General features: G+C 44.0%; 2 protein-coding genes across 2 annotated transcripts; both read right to left on the reverse strand.

The window, feature by feature from the left end:
* Window positions 1-863: 863 nt before the first annotated feature.
* Window positions 864-2,513, reverse strand: LOC108113508 (DNA translocase FtsK). The gene is made up of 3 exons (XM_017224100.2): window positions 2,364-2,513; window positions 1,809-2,056; window positions 864-1,744 (listed from the first exon to the last, which is right to left on the reverse strand). The coding sequence occupies exons 1-3, from the start codon at window positions 2,373-2,375 to the stop codon at window positions 1,300-1,302; spliced, it is 705 nt and encodes a 234-aa protein (XP_017079589.1). The 5' UTR covers window positions 2,376-2,513; the 3' UTR covers window positions 864-1,299.
* Window positions 2,514-16,427: 13,914 nt separating this feature from the next.
* On the reverse strand, window positions 16,428-18,347 carry LOC108113490 (protein tailless). Its single transcript, XM_017224076.2, has 2 exons — window positions 18,088-18,347; window positions 16,428-17,967 (listed from the first exon to the last, which is right to left on the reverse strand). Exons 1-2 carry the CDS (start codon window positions 18,164-18,166, stop codon window positions 16,688-16,690), a joined length of 1,359 nt encoding a protein of 452 aa, XP_017079565.1. The 5' UTR covers window positions 18,167-18,347; the 3' UTR covers window positions 16,428-16,687.
* Window positions 18,348-20,813: the final 2,466 nt, after the last annotated feature.

The following is a 20,813-nucleotide window of genomic DNA, read 5'->3' on the forward strand; positions in this document are numbered from 1 at the left end:
TTAAAAAATACTAATAGGTTTCTAGAAACCCAATAAAATGTACATTTTCAAATATTTAATATTATTTTATTAAGGGTTTTTATATTATATAATATTATTTCTCCAGGTGTAGATTAATTAAACAAGAAATTTGCATTTCCAATAATGAGTGACTCCTGTTCAAGAACTATAAAATGATTGTATATAAAAAAGAATAATTAAATATCAGTTTGTGAAATCTTAAAGTGTAAATTGAGCTCCTTCTTCCATTAAGTGCTCGGATTAAGTTGTTCGTAATTACACACCTTTAACTATAGGTTCCGTTGAGAACCCAACAGGTGAGAGGAAACAGCGAATTAGCTGCATTCTTGCGTTCGATGGAGCATAAAAGTGAGTTAAATATTTGGACGTAATTAAGTTGCACTAACTCAACTGGAGCCAGACGGATCTCAATAGCATTGGTACCATTGATTTAGTGCCCCAATCCCCTATTAAGCCAGAGCCACCCCCACTGGGACATGGTTTTCCGGCTCAGGCGCCGAGCTGATTTCATTTTCATTGGAATTTTGCACAATTGGCCAAGATTACTGTCAAATAGGCGAAACCCGTTTGAGGTCTTTCCTTGTTGGCCACAAAGAATCGTAACAGAAACTGAAACTCGTTTTGCATGTACGAAAGTCGGTTGTGTAATGCAGCATTTAGTGGGCGTTCACCGCCCGAGGTGTTTAGATAAATCTGCTGGAAATTCAATTAAAATCCACTGGCCGAAAACAAAAGACTGCAGGACACGAACTTGGTTTCCTTCGTACATATATTGCTCTTACTTACAGCTATGATACAAATTGCTCAGTCGTCCCAAGGCCCAAGATACTACAGGTTATAAATTAAATTTGAAACTGGATCAACATCTTCGAAGTTTATTGGCTTCGCTTCTCTAAACATTAAACGGGAAGTTGGTAGTTGTAAGGGAATAACACAGAGAAAAAGCCCAAATGTCTTTAGATTTTTCTTATATTTCAAAAATATTCGAATGATATTTCGAATATAGCTTTAAATTTATATTGGCAACAGCCAGCGGCAGCGGCGTTTGATTTCTCTGTGTAGGATTATAAATTACAAACAAACAGTACGCATATAGGAAGTACGATACATAGTTACAATTTGCTCTTAAACATATCACACAAGAGTTTTGATGGAGTCAAGAAGAGAAAAGAGTAGAGAAGGGAGGATCTAGTTGTGATAGGGGAGGTTATATAAGAAAAGAGGGTCCCTAATGAAGGAGATGCAACATGTCTGGGTTAGAGATGGGGGACTTAGACCTTAGACCTTGTTGAAGGAGTAGGTGAAGCCATCGGGCGTGCGGTTCAGGGACAGTTTTCCGGGTGGCGAAAAGCGGTGTGGGTTGGGGGTGGTGGTGGTGTAGTACGCCTGCTGGGGCTGTGGCTGCTGGTACTGTGGCTGGTACTGCTGTTGAGGCTGCACGGGCTGCGGGTTGTAGGCGGGCTGGGGAGCAGGGCGGTACTGGGGCTGAGGAGCGGGTTGCTGGTAGCTCTGCTGGTTCTGCCCGAAAGAGGGGTCGTTGTAGCGGGGATCGTAGGATCCGTCATCTCCGTAATCGTTGCTGCGGAAGGAAGACTGAGGCTGGGGAGCAGGAGCCTGGTATTGCTGGGGCTGGTACTGCTGCTGTGGCTGGTATCCTGCCGTGGGCACGGGCTGTGGTGGTGCAGGTGGTGCCTGCGGCAAATGATCTCCAGAAGCTTGGAAGCTATTTAAGAAAAATATTTCAAATTTATCTCTGCTGCATGACTTCGACTCAAGCCAATCCTTACCCATTTTTGCCTGCTGTATAGGAAATGGTGCGCCTCTGTCCAGAGGGATCCACATAGCTGTAGCTGCCATGACGTGTACCGTCCGCATCTGTCTCCTCCTTGAAGTTGATGCCATCCTCCTGCTCATAGGCAGCTCCGAACTTTCCATCTCCGGAGAGGTAACGCTGCTCACTGATAATGGCCGCCGTCTTGGGGTCCTGGTGGTAATGCTGGCTGGAAGCCAAAGCCACCAGGGTGGTCAATGCAAGCTGTTGGGAATTCACAAGTTATTACGTGTCCAGAATCTTAAGGCAATCATTAAAAATAAATTAGGAAATCATTGGATTATAAGATTCTTTTCTCTAGAAAAGTGGCCAATGCAAGGCCAGAGAAAAGTCACTTTAGAAATATATTTTGTAAAGAACTTTTAATAGATGAGACATTCACTTTTTAATTACTATTTAAGAATATTATTTAAAAAGGATAACATTGGCACAGTTTTTTTGAAATTTAGGAAATTTCTAGCATTGCTCTTAGTTCCTTCTTAACTTTCCGAATCTTTGAAACACAACTCACAAATCTGAACATTTTGGTATTTCGAATTTGGAATATCCTTGTCAAGCGTAAACTGCACACTATTGGTCTCTCTTTCTCGTAGGGGGATTCACACGCGCCTTTACGCTTACAAGTCGGCTGTTTGGGAAATGGGACCGACGGCAACGGATTTGTGGAGTTAACTGCCTTCCGCAACGGCGCCGCCCAAGCTTTTTATAGTCCGAGCGGGAACCTTGGATCGCTGGATCGCCGATCGACTCCGCCTAGGCACTCCAAGCCATGTAATTGTGTTGGTACTAATAGCGTTAACGGCAACAACAACTCGGCCAACTCGGCGTAACAATAACAAGAATCGAGCTAAGTGCTCCAATAAGTCAACTTTGGGCGAGTATTGGTATCGCGGTCGTGTTGCCAAGTCGTTTTACCAGTTTCGATCTCTTTCGCTTGGAGCGCCAACTTTTGCTTTCTATATATATATACGTATATATGCTACTACATGCACTCACTATCTGGCTGCAGCGGGCCCAAGCCCAAGACGAAACTATTTTTTAATTATTTCAAAAGTTTTCCAGCTCCGACCCGGTGCCCAGGTATCCCTCATCTGCGGGGGATCTATCGCAGAGTAGGAATTATCAATTGGTTCTGCTGGGAATGATGGAATAGTTTAATTTGGTAATACGCGAAAATGCCGGAAAGTAATTGGGAAAAATTAATCAAATGAGGATTAGGGGAGGGTTTATTTAATATCTCTTGATTATGATGCATATCGTTTTCTAGTCTCAATAGTAAATATTTAGAACGAAATATAGAGAGATTTATAAAAGCAGATTTTAATAAAGTAAAGAAACAATCCCTAAAGATTAGATTATAAGTATAGCAGCCTAAAATTCATTCTCTGCCGAAAAGAAAAAACTAAAAAGTTATGTAAGCCACCTTGCCCTGAAGTAGAAACTCGCTAGTTTTCACTGAAATATGTTTATGGGTGCAACACGAAAGTCATAAAATAGTGAAGATATATACTTCTGATAACCATTTTCTTTTACTAGTTTTAAGCTAAGGCTATGTATAAATCTGAAACTTACAACTAATTGGAAGCAGTTAGAGCAGCTTAATTTTCCCAGTGTGAAAAACTGTCGATTGTGATGAATATCTGGGCGGTCGCCCTCTTCAGAAAATCCACCAGATCTTGGGAAATTCGCCAAATGAGCGTTGTTTTCTTCCCCTCTCAAAGTTGTTAAGCCGTTGCTTGGCTCTTAGCTGGATTTGCATTTGAATTCTGCATGTGCATGGCCACGTTGATTTATATCTAGATCGCACTGAAAAGCTGGACTTTGTGGTGTGGCCAAAAGCGCTTGGCAACAATCGCCGGAGTTTCTGCAATGTGTTTGACTTGTTGACTCCGCGCTGGCTTCAATTATTTATTGTGTTTGAAATGTCTGGCATTGTTTGGGCTTGTTTATGGACAAAACAGTTGGCTGCCACCCACATGCTACACGCCTCTCCCACGCCCCCGCCGCCCACTTTGCATAATGTTTGCAGAGAACTTTTGGCATTATTTATGATCTAACGATCGAAACGGATCTGCAACCCCAAGACAGGGCCACGTGAACTTTATTATTTATTTCTTAATAAATTATATCAAAAGACTGATAAATGTAAGTTAAAGAGGTCTTGGGATTTAAGGGAAAAGGAACGAGTTTTTTTACATAGGTTCTGACATATTTTCTTAATTTCCCACATGCTACATGTCCATTTTCTCAGCATGTTAGAGTAGGTAAACAGAATTAGAGCATTTAGGTATGCAAATCGGTTTTCCATATTTTAATGAGCGATTTCCACACACTGGCACACTCTCGCCGACAAAGCAGCCGCATGTGGTCGTAGATCTCGAGTAGCAACACTCTCATTTACACCGCTATTTGCCCTTTTGCAAGTCGCCATCGTCATCGTCGTCATTTCCATGGTCATTATCCGGCGGGCTTGTTTGTGTGGCCAAAAACCGAGAACGCCCTCTCGCAGCAGGAGGCGGCAATCAGAACAGAGAGCGGTGAAAAGGAGGAGGAAATTAAATCAGTTGACAAACGACAACAACAAGAACAGCAGCTATAGCATATAGCCAGGGAATACATACCTATATCTGAACGCCATGGCAAGGAGGCGAGAGCAAGACCAGCGGATCCAAGGTGAAGTTGAGCAGCAGAGCATGGCCGGATTAGCTTGAGGGTGTGCCCTTCGGAGGGTTGAAACAGTGCAGCTACAGTGATCACTCGAAAACAGTTTTGTGATATAATTTGTTAATACTTAAAATAAGGGTTTTTAGGGTTAATCTGTTACTAAGTTCATAGATCTATAAGTATACTAATATTAGTCTGACCTATTGGTTTGGTTTTCATATATTTTAAATTTACTTTCTTTGTTAAGTTTTATGATTGTTTTTCTAGGGAATCTTACACTTTCTATTCCTCATTAAAACACAAAAACCATTTATAAACAGTTTTCTAAGTGAAGTAACATGAATATTTGCCATTTCGAGCGATCACTGTACTGCCGCTGAGTCCTTTATCCGTTGGCCTCTCTGCTGCTGCCTTTTTGATTTCCATTTCGATTTCGAGGCGTTTGCCTGATGCGACGATACTGCCACCCAGGATTTCAGGGGGAGGGCGTTATATCAGAAGGTCGATGTTGTTGTTATTTCTGTTTTGATTGCGCCGCCGTCTCCGTTGGCCAGAAAGAGACGCAAGAGGTCCCATTCAGCGTTTTGTTTGTCGGGCTTTCACTTTGGCCGAGTTAATCGCAATCGGCGAACAAATAATGAGGGTTCAGCCCTCAGGGAGGGGGATGCATGCAAAGCAGAGCATTTGCTACGTCCACAGCCATGCTGCCATAATTCCACGTTGTCTCTCAATTATTTCAGCTGCCAGAGTTTTTCGAACCCAAAAACCCAAAAGTCTGAGTCAGGATTCCAGAGTAGGAAACTACCACCCGAACAAAGCGAAACGAGCTGGGAGATAGATGGGCAGACAATTGCGATTATTTGTAATTCAAGATGCAGTCGAGCGTTTTCTGAAATCGAGCGAGTCAACTCCGCGCGGAAGGTTAACAAAAATTTAATGCTAAATGCTTATCGCTGCCATCATCACCATCTACATCTCCATTTCCATCAGAAGTCAAAACCGAAACTCGCTAAACTTGTTGGGAAATACGATCCATTTATTCCTGCTGGAAAAATGTGAGAGAGAGTGAGCGGAATAAGGAGTCTGAAATGGGGAGATGGTGATTTGATAGCTGATTCATGGATGACCCTACAACCTAGGCAAAAGTCACTCAGACAACTACCAATGCACTGCGGAAAATTGAGAACATTTCACAGGATATAAGTTCTATGAGTACTTGTGCAGAATGAGTTCTTGGAAAAACAGTTCAAGTTATAGTTCTCTTTGTAGAAATTTCAACATTTCAGAAACATTTCCCCCTTCAAAAACCCGGAATTTGTTAGGGAATATATCCATTATTTCTTCCTCTGTATTTCTCCTAACTACTGTCGATCCAAATCCGACTTCCAATGGCTCATCCTTGATGAATGTGTAACATGATATATATTCCCATCTTCCGTGTAAGTGCCCGCTAATTGCGCATCTGCTGAAATTTCATTTTCATTTTCCTTAACAAGGTTTCGCTTACCGTTTGACTTTTCCCCCGGCTTAGCAGCCTTGCCCAGAAATCAGAAATCAGTTGTCAGCCGCCATTTAAGCCATTTAAGTGTCGCATAACTAACGTGGTTTATGGCATTTAAAGCGCCACTGGACCAGTTTCCCCACACGCACACACACGCATTGGCCCGTTGGCAATATCAAGGTCATTCGACTTGTATCATTGCGTGATTTCTCTTGGGGCGGCCGAGGGGGCGGTGGAAAACGAGTTTTCGTATGCGTAGCGGTTTTCGCACTGCACTCGCATTCGCAGTCTTCCGCATTTCGGGGGCATGATCACTGGGTTTGGCTGTCTGCGCAGTGTGCGAATATGCAAATCGGATGGGGAGTGACGTCAAATATTTGTGAGGTGGAAAAGGAAGCGGAAAACCACTCACTGAGAGAAAGAAAGGTGACTTTTGTACTTAAAACGGTATATCCAAAGGATTCAAATTGTTTATTTATGCGAAATAATTTTAAAATGACTCCTTAATGGTCCATTCTGAACGTAATCTCATACTTTTACTCTGTGCTGAGTAGAATTCATCTTGATACCATTATCCTGCCAGCTTCATCACAGATTAATTTTCTGCTTCCCGTGACTTTTGTGAATTAACTGCCTGCCCTTGTCCTTGAAATGTGGCATGCCACTGTACAGTTGCACTTTTCGAAAGTTGTTTTGGAGCCGCCCAAATTGTTGACCTTGTCGAAGGAGTTGGTGCATTGAACCCGAAAGATTGAAATAATGGGGCCCAAGAATGTACTGGTCACTTTTGGGGGGAAGGAGTAATCGACCACAAAAACTTTTCCACTTGCAGGCAAGACGGCAACACTTATCCGAAGACCAAGAAAAATCTGCAATAATTTGAATATGATATCTGGTAAGCCAGCAGCAGCTACGTGACTGGAAGGCGAGAAGGTCAGCCCACAAATGAGACAATTAAAGTGATGTTGACATCTATTCATTGGCGAAAATGATTCATGATTCAACGCACATTACACATTAATAACCAGCGCTGACAAAATGCTATTAACCAATTTATGATAGCCATACATAATCGCGGTTTCAATGTCACATCAGAGGGGGTTTGTACGAGTATCCAAAGGCATTTTCGGAGCGGCATGCAAACAAGTGAGCGATTAATTGCACTGGCAGCGGCGACATTTCGACAAATCGGAATCACTCAAACAATCCCCTGAAAAATGGCCATTGAATTCCGGTTGATTGTGCCCCGTTTGTGGGACAATGTCAAACGTCAAAGTGCAAGAATTTGACAGCCAATAAACAAACAGAGCCTCGAATAAAAAACAAATACCATGGACGGGGCCCAGTTCCGCTCTCATGACACGGCACTAAATTATTATCGAAAAATACGTCCACTTGACGGGCTCACTGGTAATCGATTTGATATTTAGACCTCACCTCCACTCAGCTCGCTTTCGGGCCACTCGACTCGAGTGTCTCGGCTCCTTTTTCACAGGTGATTAGATGTTGGCCACGTCTGCGGCGGCGGCTCAAAGTGCTTAATTAGCCTACCGTTTGTTGCTACCTTTTTTTTTTGTTTTTGTTTTTCTGTTATTACTCTGTTTTTGTTGCCACTTTTGCTGCGGAGTTTTCAAGACAATCCAATACCCAGGCACTGAGAAAATAGGCTTAAGTAGCTTAAAGCTGCATGACATCATAGTTTAATTAGATTTTTAAGTGGCTAATTTATGCAATCTATAGTATAATTAATCTATTAACTTCACTGCAATAACAGATTAAGTTTGCTTTAAGCTTGCATAAGTTTTCATTTTAAACAGATTATTTCCAGGAATATCAGTACTCAGTAGGCTTTTCTCTTCGTGTACTCAGCTGGATTGGAAACCGAAATCGGCATGCGGTAATGATATGCCAATCACAAAGCTTAAGCAGCATGTAGAGCGGATCAGCTCATTGGGTTCATTTAAGGTAGAATTAGCAGCGAATTTGGAAACCGAAACATTTCGAATAGTTGGCTAATTACAGCCGAGGAATTTGCCATTTTTATTAGCTCAGCAGACAAAAACCATTCAAAACGTTGGCTTTTGTGTAGGAGAATTCCCATGGCTAATCATTTCCTGATTACATAAAACTGTCGCAATTTGGAGTCTGCAAATCTCCGATGTAAATTTGTTTATTCTAAGGCTGATCCTTAGCCTGGCTGACACAACAACGGGCCAATTAACTGCTGCCAAAGACGCTGAGAATCAAAAAGCAAATAAATCAACAAGAATAGAGAGATCCCCCGTTAATATTTCCTGGGCCTCTGCAATATTTTGCAACAATATATCCAGCAGCCCACACGAGTTTTGACAGCCATCGACAGTTGGCCAAAAAGGAAGACAAGACCAGAATTTCAGTTTCTTTCTTTATTTGGCGGACAATGCCTGCGGTTGATTTTTTGTCTTGATTCTTTTTATTCCCAGCTGCCTTTGTCTTGCTTTTTTCCTGGCAATTATTTGGCAATTTTCTTTCACCACTCTCTTTCTCTCGCTCGGAAAATGCATTACAATATCTCCTACTGCCGAGCAGGATTATTTTGGTCATTGCCATGTTCTCACATCCGCACATTGTCCTGCGCCCATGAAAATATTTACTTAGCCCGGGCATTGAGCTCACAATTAAAAGGTTTTTCCAAGCTAATTGGTTTCAATTATTCCGGGTCTCGGTCAGAGACCAAAGCGCAGAATCCGCCCAGATGATCGGAGTTCTTCTGCTGGATCTTACGGATCAGGGCTCTGCATTCCGAATCTGGATCTGTATTTCGGGCGGCGGCTTCTGCGTTGCGCGATTTCACAGATCATTGGCGTCGAGTTAATTGGCTCGGACGGTTACTCAAGATGATCGTCATCGATAGGGGCGAACTGTTATGAAAGATGCTTGATGGTAGGTTTTCCAGGCAATGATGGTAGCACTCTTAAGTATTTTCTTAGGAAATCAAAAAACTTCTCAGGTTCGCCTGCGTTAAATTGGATTTGTGCTGAATTTGATCTGTTCTTAAGATTGTTTTTATGGGAAACTAAATAAATTTCTTAATCAAAACATGGATGATACTTAGATGCAACCTAAGTAAGTGAGTAAACAAGGACTGTCTAAGTAATCCCTCTTCCATTAACGAAATTATTATCTAAGCCAACCTATCCCAACTTTGATGAATTTCAAACCATATTTTAAGACCCTAAGTTGACCAGTAGCGAGAGTGTTTTGCGGCACTTTAGAGCATTATTGCCCATTCAGGACTAATCTCACGCATACGCTCACGCCTTTGGGATGTGAGGACGACAATTAACCACAACAAAGCACAAATTATGCGATGGGCGTTTTCCTGCTGATGGCTTTTCCATTTCCCAGGGCTGAGAATTATGACAATAATGTGACAATTTACATAGCCGGCAAAACAAATCGCGGGGTGCAAATGAGTTTGAGCTAGGAGTTGGGGAGGGGTTGTTGGCAGACCCACCCCTCGAGGAACTAGTCCTACGACATAACCAGTCGAAACAGTTGCACTTTGGCCAACAGTTCATTGCTCATCCTCGCTCGCTCTCTCATTAAAATTGAACAGGCCAGCGCACAGAGAGTGGTTCCGGCTCTGCCGAACATTTAGGCACCCTTTTACCGCTTGCTATTCATATGGATGAGCGATATGTCCTTTTCCTCGGCTGCAGGACATCAGGATGTGGCCGCTGTTCACGTGACATTGTCACATTATAATTGCCAGCCCCCGCGCGCCTGTTCCCCCTTTGGAAATATGTCATGGACCGGCGCTTTCGAAACGCGGGCTTAACCGTTTTGTCAACGGACCCGGGGCTCAAGTGTGATCCGCAGGGTAAACAGAGTCCGTCCGTCTATCGTTTTTTAAGCTGCTCAGGAGAAACCCAGCACGCGCAGGCCAAAGACACAGCAAGCACAGTGGGATAAGACTATGGAAGCTATCGTTAAACTACAGTTTTATATTGTTTATGACTAAATCTTACTTCTTTATAAATATCAGTTATTTTGTACCCTTGCTTCGGGACCTTCACCTCACTTTAACCAACACATTTTAGCCATATAAGAATTTAATATACAAATTTAATATAGAAATAGCAAAAAGAATGATATTAATAAATGATTATCCCACAGAAGTAAGCAGTAAGAACCACTGTCACCCAATCCCAGTGAAGCTGACAAGCCACGGCGAGTCAGTCACAGCTAGCGTATCCGCTAGATACTTTTTCGGACTTCATAGGCTTCGGTTTTGACTGTCGCCATGTTTGCGCTAGTGATAATCCCCGCAGCGGGTTGTCGCTGTCGCCAGCCGCTTGCCGCAGACGATGCAAATATTTTATGAAGTGTTCGAGGGCACTTCAGAAATTAGTTCCCATGTAAGCGCTTAAATGTGGATGTGCCTGCCGCTCTAGCTGGTCCTCGGCCCTAATCTCCTGCAGCAAATGGAAAGCGTTTCGCCTTCTCCCTCGCTCGGCAGCTGTTGTTCCTCTCGGTTGTTGGTTGTCAATTGCGATGTCAGAAATCACGCGCCCTGCTTTGTGTCTCATTTAGGTTTTTTTCGGTTTTCGTTTTTTATCGACACCAATTGGGCGGCAGACTCGTTAGGCAGCCGCAGATACATTGAATCGCCCTCTGCATCTCTTTTCCGTGGCCCGGACTTGTCCCATTTTCGGATTAGTGGCTAAATCCCTTTTATTTGACAAAATGGCTTCGATAAAAAGCCGAAATTCAGTAGATTGAAAACGAAATTGAAGTTGATTTTGTTGCTATTGCCGTTGCCGTCGACAGCTGGCGTCAAAAATGTGGACAGCCAACCAATATTCGGGCTACCACTCGATCATTGTCGCCCAAATCTCAATGCCCTTTCTTTGTAAAAATAGAATGGTTAATGTGGTTTGTTCTTGCTTTGAACTGAAAGTTTAATTGGGTGTTAAGCTAAGCGGAATAACATATTCAGACCAGCCTTAAAAAAGTTTCATAAAAACAACTTCTTCGATGATGACAAAGAAGGCCAAAAGAATTGTAATTTAAATTCGAATGTAACTTTTGTATAGATCTGTAAGTCTACCCTTACCAGATCGATCCGGAAGAGTATCCCAGCTTCATTCCCTTCGCAAAAGATTTCCTGTATTGTTTTTCAAATATATTTTTATGACAAAGTAGTTTGCTGGTGGAAAATTAATTTACAATCGCCGGGTCCAACACTCCAGACCCACTCGAGTGGCTCGATTGCTGGTCCTACAAAATAATTCTCGAGCCTTGTTGATCCTTTGTGGCTTACTCGCGTCGTTCAGCGAAACAAAAGCCCTCGAAAATTGGTTTGCCAATATCCCGATTTCGGTTTCGAGCCGCAGAACTTGGTTTTTGTAGCAGTTTCGCTGGCGAATTGAAATCGCTAACTACCCCTTTTGTTTTAGGCGCTCCACACATCCTGCGCACATATCCTTGCATCCTGGGAGCGCGGTGAGCTCTAATGAGGTGATGGTGTGAGTGACGTGTAGCAAGCTCGTTCCCGATTTCGAGTGTTAAGTGGCCACTCGACAACTTTCCAAGTGCCCAGAACTCAAACCCGAATCCAGAAATCGAAAGCGACAGTTTGTGTTCGGCGACTTCGCGATTTCCCAGGTCGAGGTTGAGGTCGAAGCTTTGTCAAAGTCGATTTGTTACATTTCTCGAGTGGCGAGACCTTTGCCTCGCCTCCGTTCTCTTCCTCTCAGGTCCTTCCTGTGAGCTGTTCCAATATTTGCCCAGCTCTCATCGAACTGTTGCGGAATGCGAGGGCAGGGTTGTAAGGGTCTCGGCTACACTGAGAAACCTACATCGAAGGCTTCAAGGGAGCTCTCGGTAGTGTGGAAAAGTGGTGAGAAATGTAACGATTTTTTATAAAAAAAAAGTAGTTACTTTATGATATGATTTTAATAACATAATAGTATTAGTTAAGATCTATTATTAGTCACTTTTTAGTCAGACTTAGTTTCTCCATGTGCATCATTGCCACTATAGCTAGTTCAGTAGCCCATTCAGGGTTGATCGGACTTCGTTATGATGACATATGGCCTCCCATCGCCGAGGATGACGCGACGGCTTTTCACTTTTCACCGTTGCTGGTCAACTTCGAAGCCGAAGAGTTGCCAAGTTCCCAGGACCGTTAGGCTTAGGACGTCGCGTGACCCCGTAATAATGGCTTCATTCGGGGATGCACCTGATGACCGGCCACCTGCTTTCTTGACCGGAAGTTGAAAAGTTTCGAACTTTTCCGACCAGGAAAACTGGAAGTGGGAGAGCTTCGTGCGACAGCTTAATTAAATGATGGGCAACGCCTTCAAATGCCAGTTGTCCGCCATTTTCCCTGGAAAGATACAACCCCGTCGAGAAACTATCTACGCAATCGGTTTCCGAGGCCCCGGAGGCCATCGAGCGGTCTGCTTTGTTATGCAAAGAAAACATCAAATGGAAAGGCAACAAATTCAATTACCAGACTGCGCAGTGATTCCGCCCCGGAGGCAAATTTCCTTCCGCAGATGCAGCTTCCACCACTTCCGATGGACGAGAAGCACAGGAGACAGATCCTCCGTTGATTCCTGCTGCTGCAGAAGTTTCTCAGAGGACAAGGACGAACCCCTATTTAATTTAGGATCGCACAAGAACACACAAGACGCAGCAGCCGCGGTGGTCCAGCTTTTGATTGCAAGTCCTTGAACCGAGGCCCTCAGCTCGAAGCAAACTGTCGCAGATCGTATAACACTTGTTAGTCTGTCGATATGGCCGATGTAAGCGGAGTTTCCAGTGAACTCCGTCGCGGGAACAAAGGAGTCCTTCGATCATCGAAATAATGCGGGCAATTGCTACTTTCTTGAGGTTAAACGCAAGTTGCTCTTCAGATTTATTGAGGACTTTGTTCGACGACTCGGCGGATCGTCGGTTCGGCGGCTCAACGGATTTGCCCTTAATATTTTTCTCACCTCCAGGAGGTCCACTCGTCGCAAAACCACGGCTATTGTCCCGTCCTCAGATGGCAACAATCAAAAGGATGTGCAAAGATTTCCAGGGACTTAGACTCGGGCATCAAGTACTTAGGGGCATAAAAAAAGGGCAGACACAATAGAGGGACCAGTGCAAAAAGTACTTTGGATTGGGCCACGCTTCGGTGACCCTGCAACGCGATGTCCTTGTCCTAATCGCTTTGGATAGCATTGATCAGTTCTGATGATCTAAGACAGCCACGAGAATTTGCTAAGGACTTCCCCTTTCTCTGATGAAAGCAGCTGGTTTATTGGAAGTACTTTGTCTGATGATTAATTCGTCTTTGCTTCTCGGATTTCCATCGAAGAGTTCTTATCGAACCAAGTTAACTATAGAATATTACTAAGTAAGACTAAGAAATCAGAATATTAGTGAAAATAAGGAGATATCAATTCCATTTCAGAAATGTATAACGAATGTCTGTATTTTTCAATAACATATTTCCCTCAGTGCATAACCTCCTTTTCCCTTTCTGACCGCTTTGTCTGCCAAATTATGCGACTAAGCGTCAAAGACAATGCCGCCACGGATGTGTATGCAAATACAAAGAATTCCGGAGAATTTTCCACCGAAAATTTGCCATTTGCCCACTAAAGTAAGTTAAGCAGAACTTAAGGGAACTAAGTAAGGCTCAGACCAAGACCAGAACCAAAACCAAAACCTAAGGCAGGTCCAAGGAGGAGGCTTAGTTGGCAGTGCGTAAGCCACAGAAACAATTATATACCCGCTTATCTGAGCGGCAGATATAGAAAATTGATCTGGCGATAAATCGAGCTACTCAATTTACAAAAACAACGCCGCTTTGACTTTTGCTTGCCGCAGGACGAGAGAGAGGAGAGACGTCCTGACTTCAGGTACAAACAACGAGGACAATCGGAAGCCGGATTTGCAAATATACTCGTATATACCAAGCTATGTGTGTTCTGGCCAGGCTCAAACGGATGTTTAATATTTTGGCTTAGAGACATTCTCATTACATTTGAAAACAAAGGAGCTGCGGTGAGCAGACCGCCCGGCCAGGATTTGGGCATTTAGCAAAAGGGTAATCCTGCCCATTAAAATCTATTTGCATACTCATATTTTTGTTTCGCTAGGTAATTGCGCCTGGATAAGGATCAGAGCGGGAGGGAGCTAGCAGGAGGGAGCGAGAGCTCTGCTGTGTGGGTTAAGCTTGCGAAACCTTTAACCTGTTAGCCCACACCTGCCCTCGGGTACGAAACCGGGACAACCCGCTTACGCGAACTGCGCTAATCGGCCGACGGTCGCCTCCATTGAGCCCTTCGCGGGGATTACTTAATCAACGAAGATCTATGAATTAAACGTGTTATACAAAATCCCACAGATTCCAACTTACTTGTTCCGAAATTCCCCAGAATTTCGAGATCGGTGGCCACTTGAGATCTCGCCCAGATGAGCCAGTTCCCACCTCCTTTCGCCAGGTAAAGCTCGCGGATTTAAAGCAGTTCAAGTGAGGCACAAGTTAGTCCCCCGAGATAGTCCAAGTCCTAGTCCAAGTCGGCTTCCAGTTGTAGATGGATCAGCCCAAGTCTAAGCTAACAGAAGAAGCCTCTCAGAGTACAGATTAATTCCAAAAGGACTAAAGACTTGATCTCCGATGAAACTGGGGACTAAGCTAAAGCTGCGCCTGACTTTCTTTGGGGTGTTCTGATTAAAGAAAGTGAACTTTTCATATTTCTAATTCGAATTCAGATATACATTTTAGTTTTAAAGTTGTCACTTAGCTTACTTTAATCCCCTAAATTAAGCCTCAAGTTTGTATCACACCCAATGTCCAAGACACCTCAAAGATGGTCTCCTTCTTTAGGGGACATTATAGAAATCAAAAAGTGAAAAAATGTGAAAATCCTTTGCTCGCCGAGAGTGCAAAAACTAGAAGAGAAAACTGCAAATTAAGACCCGAACAATGGCCAAACAACAATGTGCAGAAAAACGTCACTGATGACAGAATGATGAGGATTAGGCCAACGCACATCCACTGAAAGGACCTGGGTGCTGTTCCTCTGTTTTCCTCTGTTTCTGTCCTAGTGCCTGAGTCTATTAAAAGTCTAAAGGCAGATAATAAAGGGCCATTAGGACTTAAAAGGGCTCAACAGCGCAGGGAAATAGAAATATCACAATTTGTTACCCCGGGTTCAACAGCATCCGAGTGAACCGGGAAGCCGGGACACAGGGTCCTTGCCGAAAGTCGAAATGGCAGCACCAACGAAGCATGCTTAATTCCCAATCCCAATCCCCGGAGGATGTTCTGGGTGCCGTGGTTGGACTCGAAGCGGTTAGGGTAGGTTTTTGCACATCCTCATCGCCATGGCCACGATGGATGTGTGTCAGTGGAATACACTCATCTCTGTTTACTTTGGCCAACGCAATTCGAACAATTTGGCAACTGTTTGTTCAGCCTTCGCAGCGAAAACTCATTTACCTCCGGCTGCACGTTGGCTGGCCATTGTGAAAGGATTCAATTGTCCTTCCGGGAGAGCGGGCCCCGATCCCAGATCTCTGCACCCCGATCCTTAGCAGCAATTCAACGATCCAACACCGCTCGACAAAGTCACAAAAGTGAATTTTTGCTTTTTAACTTTTCGAATTCAGGGCGGGAGGCAGAAGAGATATCAAGCGGCCATTGCAATCCTTCCTCCAGGTGCCCAAAATAATCCCGACTTTGGTCTGCTCATGCGGAAAAACTATGCTAATTTTTCCCGTTTCCATCTGCGATCTAATATTTCTTTGTTCCCGTATTTGCATAATTCATTTGTGATTAACTGGGTTGGTCTGTGCGGTTGCTTTTGACGTCTCAAAAGATTCCAAAAGCATCACGAAATGGCCATAAATGTACGATAATTCAGTGTGTAATCTCATGATTCCATGTTTGGCATAACACTTTCAGCTTCGTGTGGTAATTGGGAAGATATCAGAGGTTGGGTAAATAATTAAGTTACCTTTGATGTTTTCATTTTGTGTTTTTAAGGATTTTACTCTTCTCAATGCTGAACGGAAAATCATTTATATAAAAAGTTTAAGGTCGAAAAAGATGTTACATCTTCTACCAAAACGGGTATATGTTTACTTTTATCCTTTTTGAACTTGTAGTTCAACATGGCATATTGAAACCTATTTGAAATTTGAAATTATATATATTACTTAACACCTTATAAAGTGTATTAGTTTTAAATTACTCCTCTGTTTCCTATATCCATACCAACTTTAACCCTCTCCCAAAGAAGACCAAAAAATATTCATTTCGAAAACCTTTAGGTTTATTTTGAATAAAACTCTTTAAAAATCTTAAAACTAATGATATGCACTTAAAGCTAAGATGTTTATAACTATTCCGTGATTGGCAGGCAAAGTTGAAACTTTTGCGAATGCAATTTGAAACACATCTGGATGGTCTAAGAGACGTTAGCTAAGATTACTTTGAAATCCGGTAAGGTAATGAGGTGAGTTTTGTTTTTTGACATGTTTTTAAGGCTCGACTCCTGGAGATGTGTAAGCGTTGAGTTCACTGATTCGATATTGTCCAAAGCGCTTCTTCCGAGATTATCACAGTTCCCAGCACTAGGAAGGCACTTCGAGTGCGGCGTTTAATCTACTCTATATGCTTCTCAGATCTTGCGCTGACTGTACATGTCGGAGATCAGTCGCACAATGGTGATGTCGCCGATGGTCTTCCGGAAGAAGAGCTCCTCGATGGTGAAGCTGGAGACCTTGTGCATGAGCTGCACCACTCCCAAGAGGGTTTGGAAGCGCATGGGCTGGGCGGGATGGGTGCGCTGGATGTAGTTATGCAGGGCACTCCTGGCATCATTGTGCATGGCCGCCACCTTTCCGGACTCCAGGAGACCCTTGGACTCAGCGGAAGCCGAGGAGTTCGGGCTGCCACTTCCAGTCAGTATCGAACTGTTGGCCAAGTCCTCGGTAGAACTGGCCGAAGGTGGGGACTTCCGGAAGAGTGAGATGGCCCTCAGGCATTCGTACTCGGTGCTGTCGATGTTCAGGTGGCAAAGTTGGTTCAAGACATCCTGGAAGGCGTGCACCTCACGGGTGACCATGCCCATGATGTCACGATTGGCATTCTCGGATTCGTAGACAAACAGCAGCTGGGCGAAGTTCATGGGCATGAGGTACTGGGCCATGGCCAGGATGAAGAACTCCTTCCAGGACTCCTCCAGCAACAGTAGCTGATCCGGCATGGGCAGTTCGGTGAAGGCCCTTACGCTCTTTATCCAATTGACGTTCTTGAAGAGGTGCTCCGCTGCGGTTTCCTTGATGTGTTCAGCGGCCATCAGAGGAGGAGTTGGTGGCAGAGCCCGAGTGGCCAGGGCGTTCATGTAGGCGGCGGTGGGCGAGAAGAAACCATGGTGACCCTGATGGACCGGGTGGTGTGGTACTCGTGGCACGGATAAATCCAAGACAGCGGCAGCCGATGGCGGAGGCTGGAAGCCGGCCATATGGCCAGGATGATGGGGCCTCTGGGGCAATCCAGGCATGGGCATTGGTACTCCAGGGAAGCCAGTCAAGGCAGCCGTGTTCATCAGGATCTCGGCGGGTATTTGAGGCATCTCGCCGGCACCCATCATGGCGTCCTTGTACATGGCCATATGCCGACGCAAAGTGGAGTTCCTAGGTCCCCGCTCGTGCTGAACGGCATCCTTGTTCATGCCCACTTCGAAGCACTTCCTCAACCGGCAGGCCCGGCATTGGTTCCTGTGGGTCTTGTCCACCACGCAGAGTCCCTGTTTCTGGGACTTGCAGACATATTGCCGGGAACGACGAATGCTCCTCTTGAAGAATCCAGCGCAGCCATCACAGGCATAGATGCCGTAGTGCTTGCCGGAGCTGTGATCTCTGCAGACCTTGCAGGGCACATGGTACAGAATGCGGCCTGGAAAATCAAAGAAAGAAGGAAAATTGTATAAGTAAAGAGTTTTTCTTGGACTTGCAAATCAGGAAGATAAATTCCTTTTTTGATTGTATTTTTTATAGTTTTTTTGGGTATACTTACTCGATGCCGCCGGCGAAAGACGCACGCTGTTGTATTTCTGATCCATCATGTCTGGCGAACCCTCCGATGGCGACTGCATACCGATGTGGGGCGTAATTTTGGCGATTTTATAAAAACTTGTTCACAAATTTATATTCACTAGGCACTTGGCACTAAGCACGGATGTCCTTGGACTATATGCTTTTCGAATTAGATTGGTATTGGTTTGTGGTATTTTGGTGATATATTCGATATATCCTTGGTTACTCCGATGTGGACTCGCTGAGATCACGATGGGTTGTGTTGTCTGCTGTGAGGACCGGCGGCGTTTTAATAGTCCTGCCGGCCAAATCCATTCATCGAGCAGTCGATCACCCTTAGGTAGTGGAACGCGGCGTTCATTGGTCGAAATTCGGGTGAGGGTTGCTTCTAACGCTCTCTCGCACATCCTCTCTCACTCTCCCCCGGAGAATCCTTCGATCCTTCGGCAGGCTGCCATTGCGAAAAATTCATTGAGCAAGCAACGCAGCAGCCGTCGCTCATTCCCATTCTCAACTCTTTGGGTTTTATGGCCTTTTTCCGCAGCACTCGCTACCTGCTCTCCCAGAGTCCTTTGCTACCCTCTCTCTCTCTCTCTGTGAGCAGAGAATCTCTGCCTGTCCTGCGACAGTTGTTAATGAAGACAGCGGCGGGGACATCCTTCCATATCCATGGCCGAGTATTTTATGGCGCTGCCATTATTGCCGCTTTGTGATTTGTGTGAAGTACCTGTGGGTTCGCCTCTAGTCTTCCCAAGCGAGTCCTTCTCGAGTGGCGACTGCAGCAGGGGTTGAATAATGCGCACTATTGATTGTTTTCCATTCAGTAATTAGGTTTTTATTATGCAATGTTTCTGGGGGAACGTTGAATTAAACGCCTTTGAAACATAGAAGTTAAATTGAATCAAATGTTTGACTATGATACAGCTTTTCTGATTTCTTTACTGTCCACAAACTGGGCTTTTGATTTTATTAACACCACTTGCTTATTTCTTGTTCAAAGGCATAGTTTCCCATGAGCATTGTTGTACCTATGGAAAATGCATTTCTCAACGTCATTTTGTCCTTAATTTTAGTCAAATTTATTAAAATATAGACAACATTTTAGAGTTCAAATCGAAGTTCGAAAGGCGTTTAATTTTTGTAGTTTCAACATACGAATATAAGCTATTCTTCACACTACTTTACATACTCAAATAATATTACTATGTAAATCTTTTTGTTAACTTAAAATATTCGGAATTAACAAGCAATAGAAGTGGAAGAAAATGCTCGCTCTTAATTTAAAAGTAAGCAGTTATTCCCGAGGATAGTCCTGATAGTTAACTCCACTTGTCTTGGTAATTTTTATTGATCTTCTTGAATAATAATAACTTAATTTTAAAATCCAACTTAAAAATAATCTAAAATGGGAGCCCTCTGTATAGACAGAGTAGCTCCCTCGGCTAAGCCAGATTAGGGGTTGCCTTTTGAGAGCCGTTAGTACTCAAGTGGCCAGTGCCTCTAATCTGCAAGGCCCGGAGGACCCACCGATTCCTCGCCTTAAGCTTGCCGCTTAAGAAGATTACGGATCTCAGATCGCAGGAGTGCCGCTGCCTGGAAAAGGCTCGCTGATCGGGATGCTGCAAGATCAAGCTTTTCTCTCCGGGATCAGCGAATTCAAAAGAAAGACATTGTGTCGAGGTCCTAGCATCGGCCGAGTACTTAATAATGTTAAGCAAGATCCTGTAAGTCTGGTGCGATTACTCACCAACGCCTAAGGCCATATGATCCTGATCCAGGACACGGAACGTGGGAACACTCTTCTCCTGGCCCAGAACTCGAGAGCCGAAGGGTGGAGATGCAAATGCAACTCATTTGATATATGATAGACACTTAAAAAGAGCAATTATATTTCGATTCGTATTTCGGATGCGTAACTTGATCAATAAAATGCTTGACATGATATCAACACTCGCCGGGGGTTGCTATGGGTTCTAATTGGACTCGTCAACCCCTGCGGATGATGCTGCCCTTGTAGGGGGTGGTTAATTGGAACTCAGGTGGCCTGCATGGGAATTCGCTTGCGTGTGCTGCTATTCCGATCATTAGTCCGACTATCGGGACTTTCAACGGGGAGGATGCTCTACTAAACCAGATGACGATGACATGTCAATTCTTTGACATTGGCTTGACCATTCAATGGGCAGCGGGAGAACTTAATTGTGGGAACTCATGAATATTCAGATGAGGAGGCTGCATCTGTCCGATCTTCCCACGATTTGAATAAATTTTGTAATTTGAAAGTTCATAATGAATTCTAACTAATGATTATTAATTCCTGTTGAGATAAAGTTTGCTTGAGATTGGGGCCATAAAACATTGGTCATTCATCTAGTATACGACTTTAGGAAGTTCAAGTGATTTCCCCTTTTCTTTCATTGAGACCGACTATCATTTCCCTTACTTAATGAACTCGGGACGCCGGTGAGTCGCTAATCCGGGGGATTAGCGCTAAATCCACCACAAGAATTGAAACAGCAGTCATCGGCAGGTCGGAATATTGCAGTCCATATACTCTTGGGTTGTACCTGGGCTAGGTAGCCACCCACTGCCAACCCCCCGGCCATTCAAGGTCGGCAATGAATAAAAATGAATAAAAAATTTCCCGGAAAATTTGCGACTTTTTAGCAATACTCGTTCAGGACGAAAAGCGAAAGGGTTTTAGGG

This window comes from Drosophila eugracilis, unplaced genomic scaffold (assembly GCF_018153835.1).
Source record: "Drosophila eugracilis isolate 14026-0451.02 unplaced genomic scaffold, ASM1815383v1 contig_1781, whole genome shotgun sequence".
NCBI lineage: Eukaryota > Metazoa > Arthropoda > Insecta > Diptera > Drosophilidae > Drosophila > Drosophila eugracilis.

Coding starts and splice junctions, on each gene's coding strand:
- LOC108113508 (XM_017224100.2), bottom strand. Junction 1,745..1,808: donor TATACAGCAGGCAAAAATGG/GTAAGGATTGGC, acceptor TTTCTTAAATAG/CTTCCAAGCTTCTGGAGATC.
- LOC108113490 (XM_017224076.2), bottom strand. CDS start 18,166: ATGCAGTCGCCATCGGAGGGTTCGCCAGACATGATGGATCAGAAATAC. Junction 17,968..18,087: donor TCTTTCGCCGGCGGCATCGA/GTAAGTATACCC, acceptor TTGATTTTCCAG/GCCGCATTCTGTACCATGTG.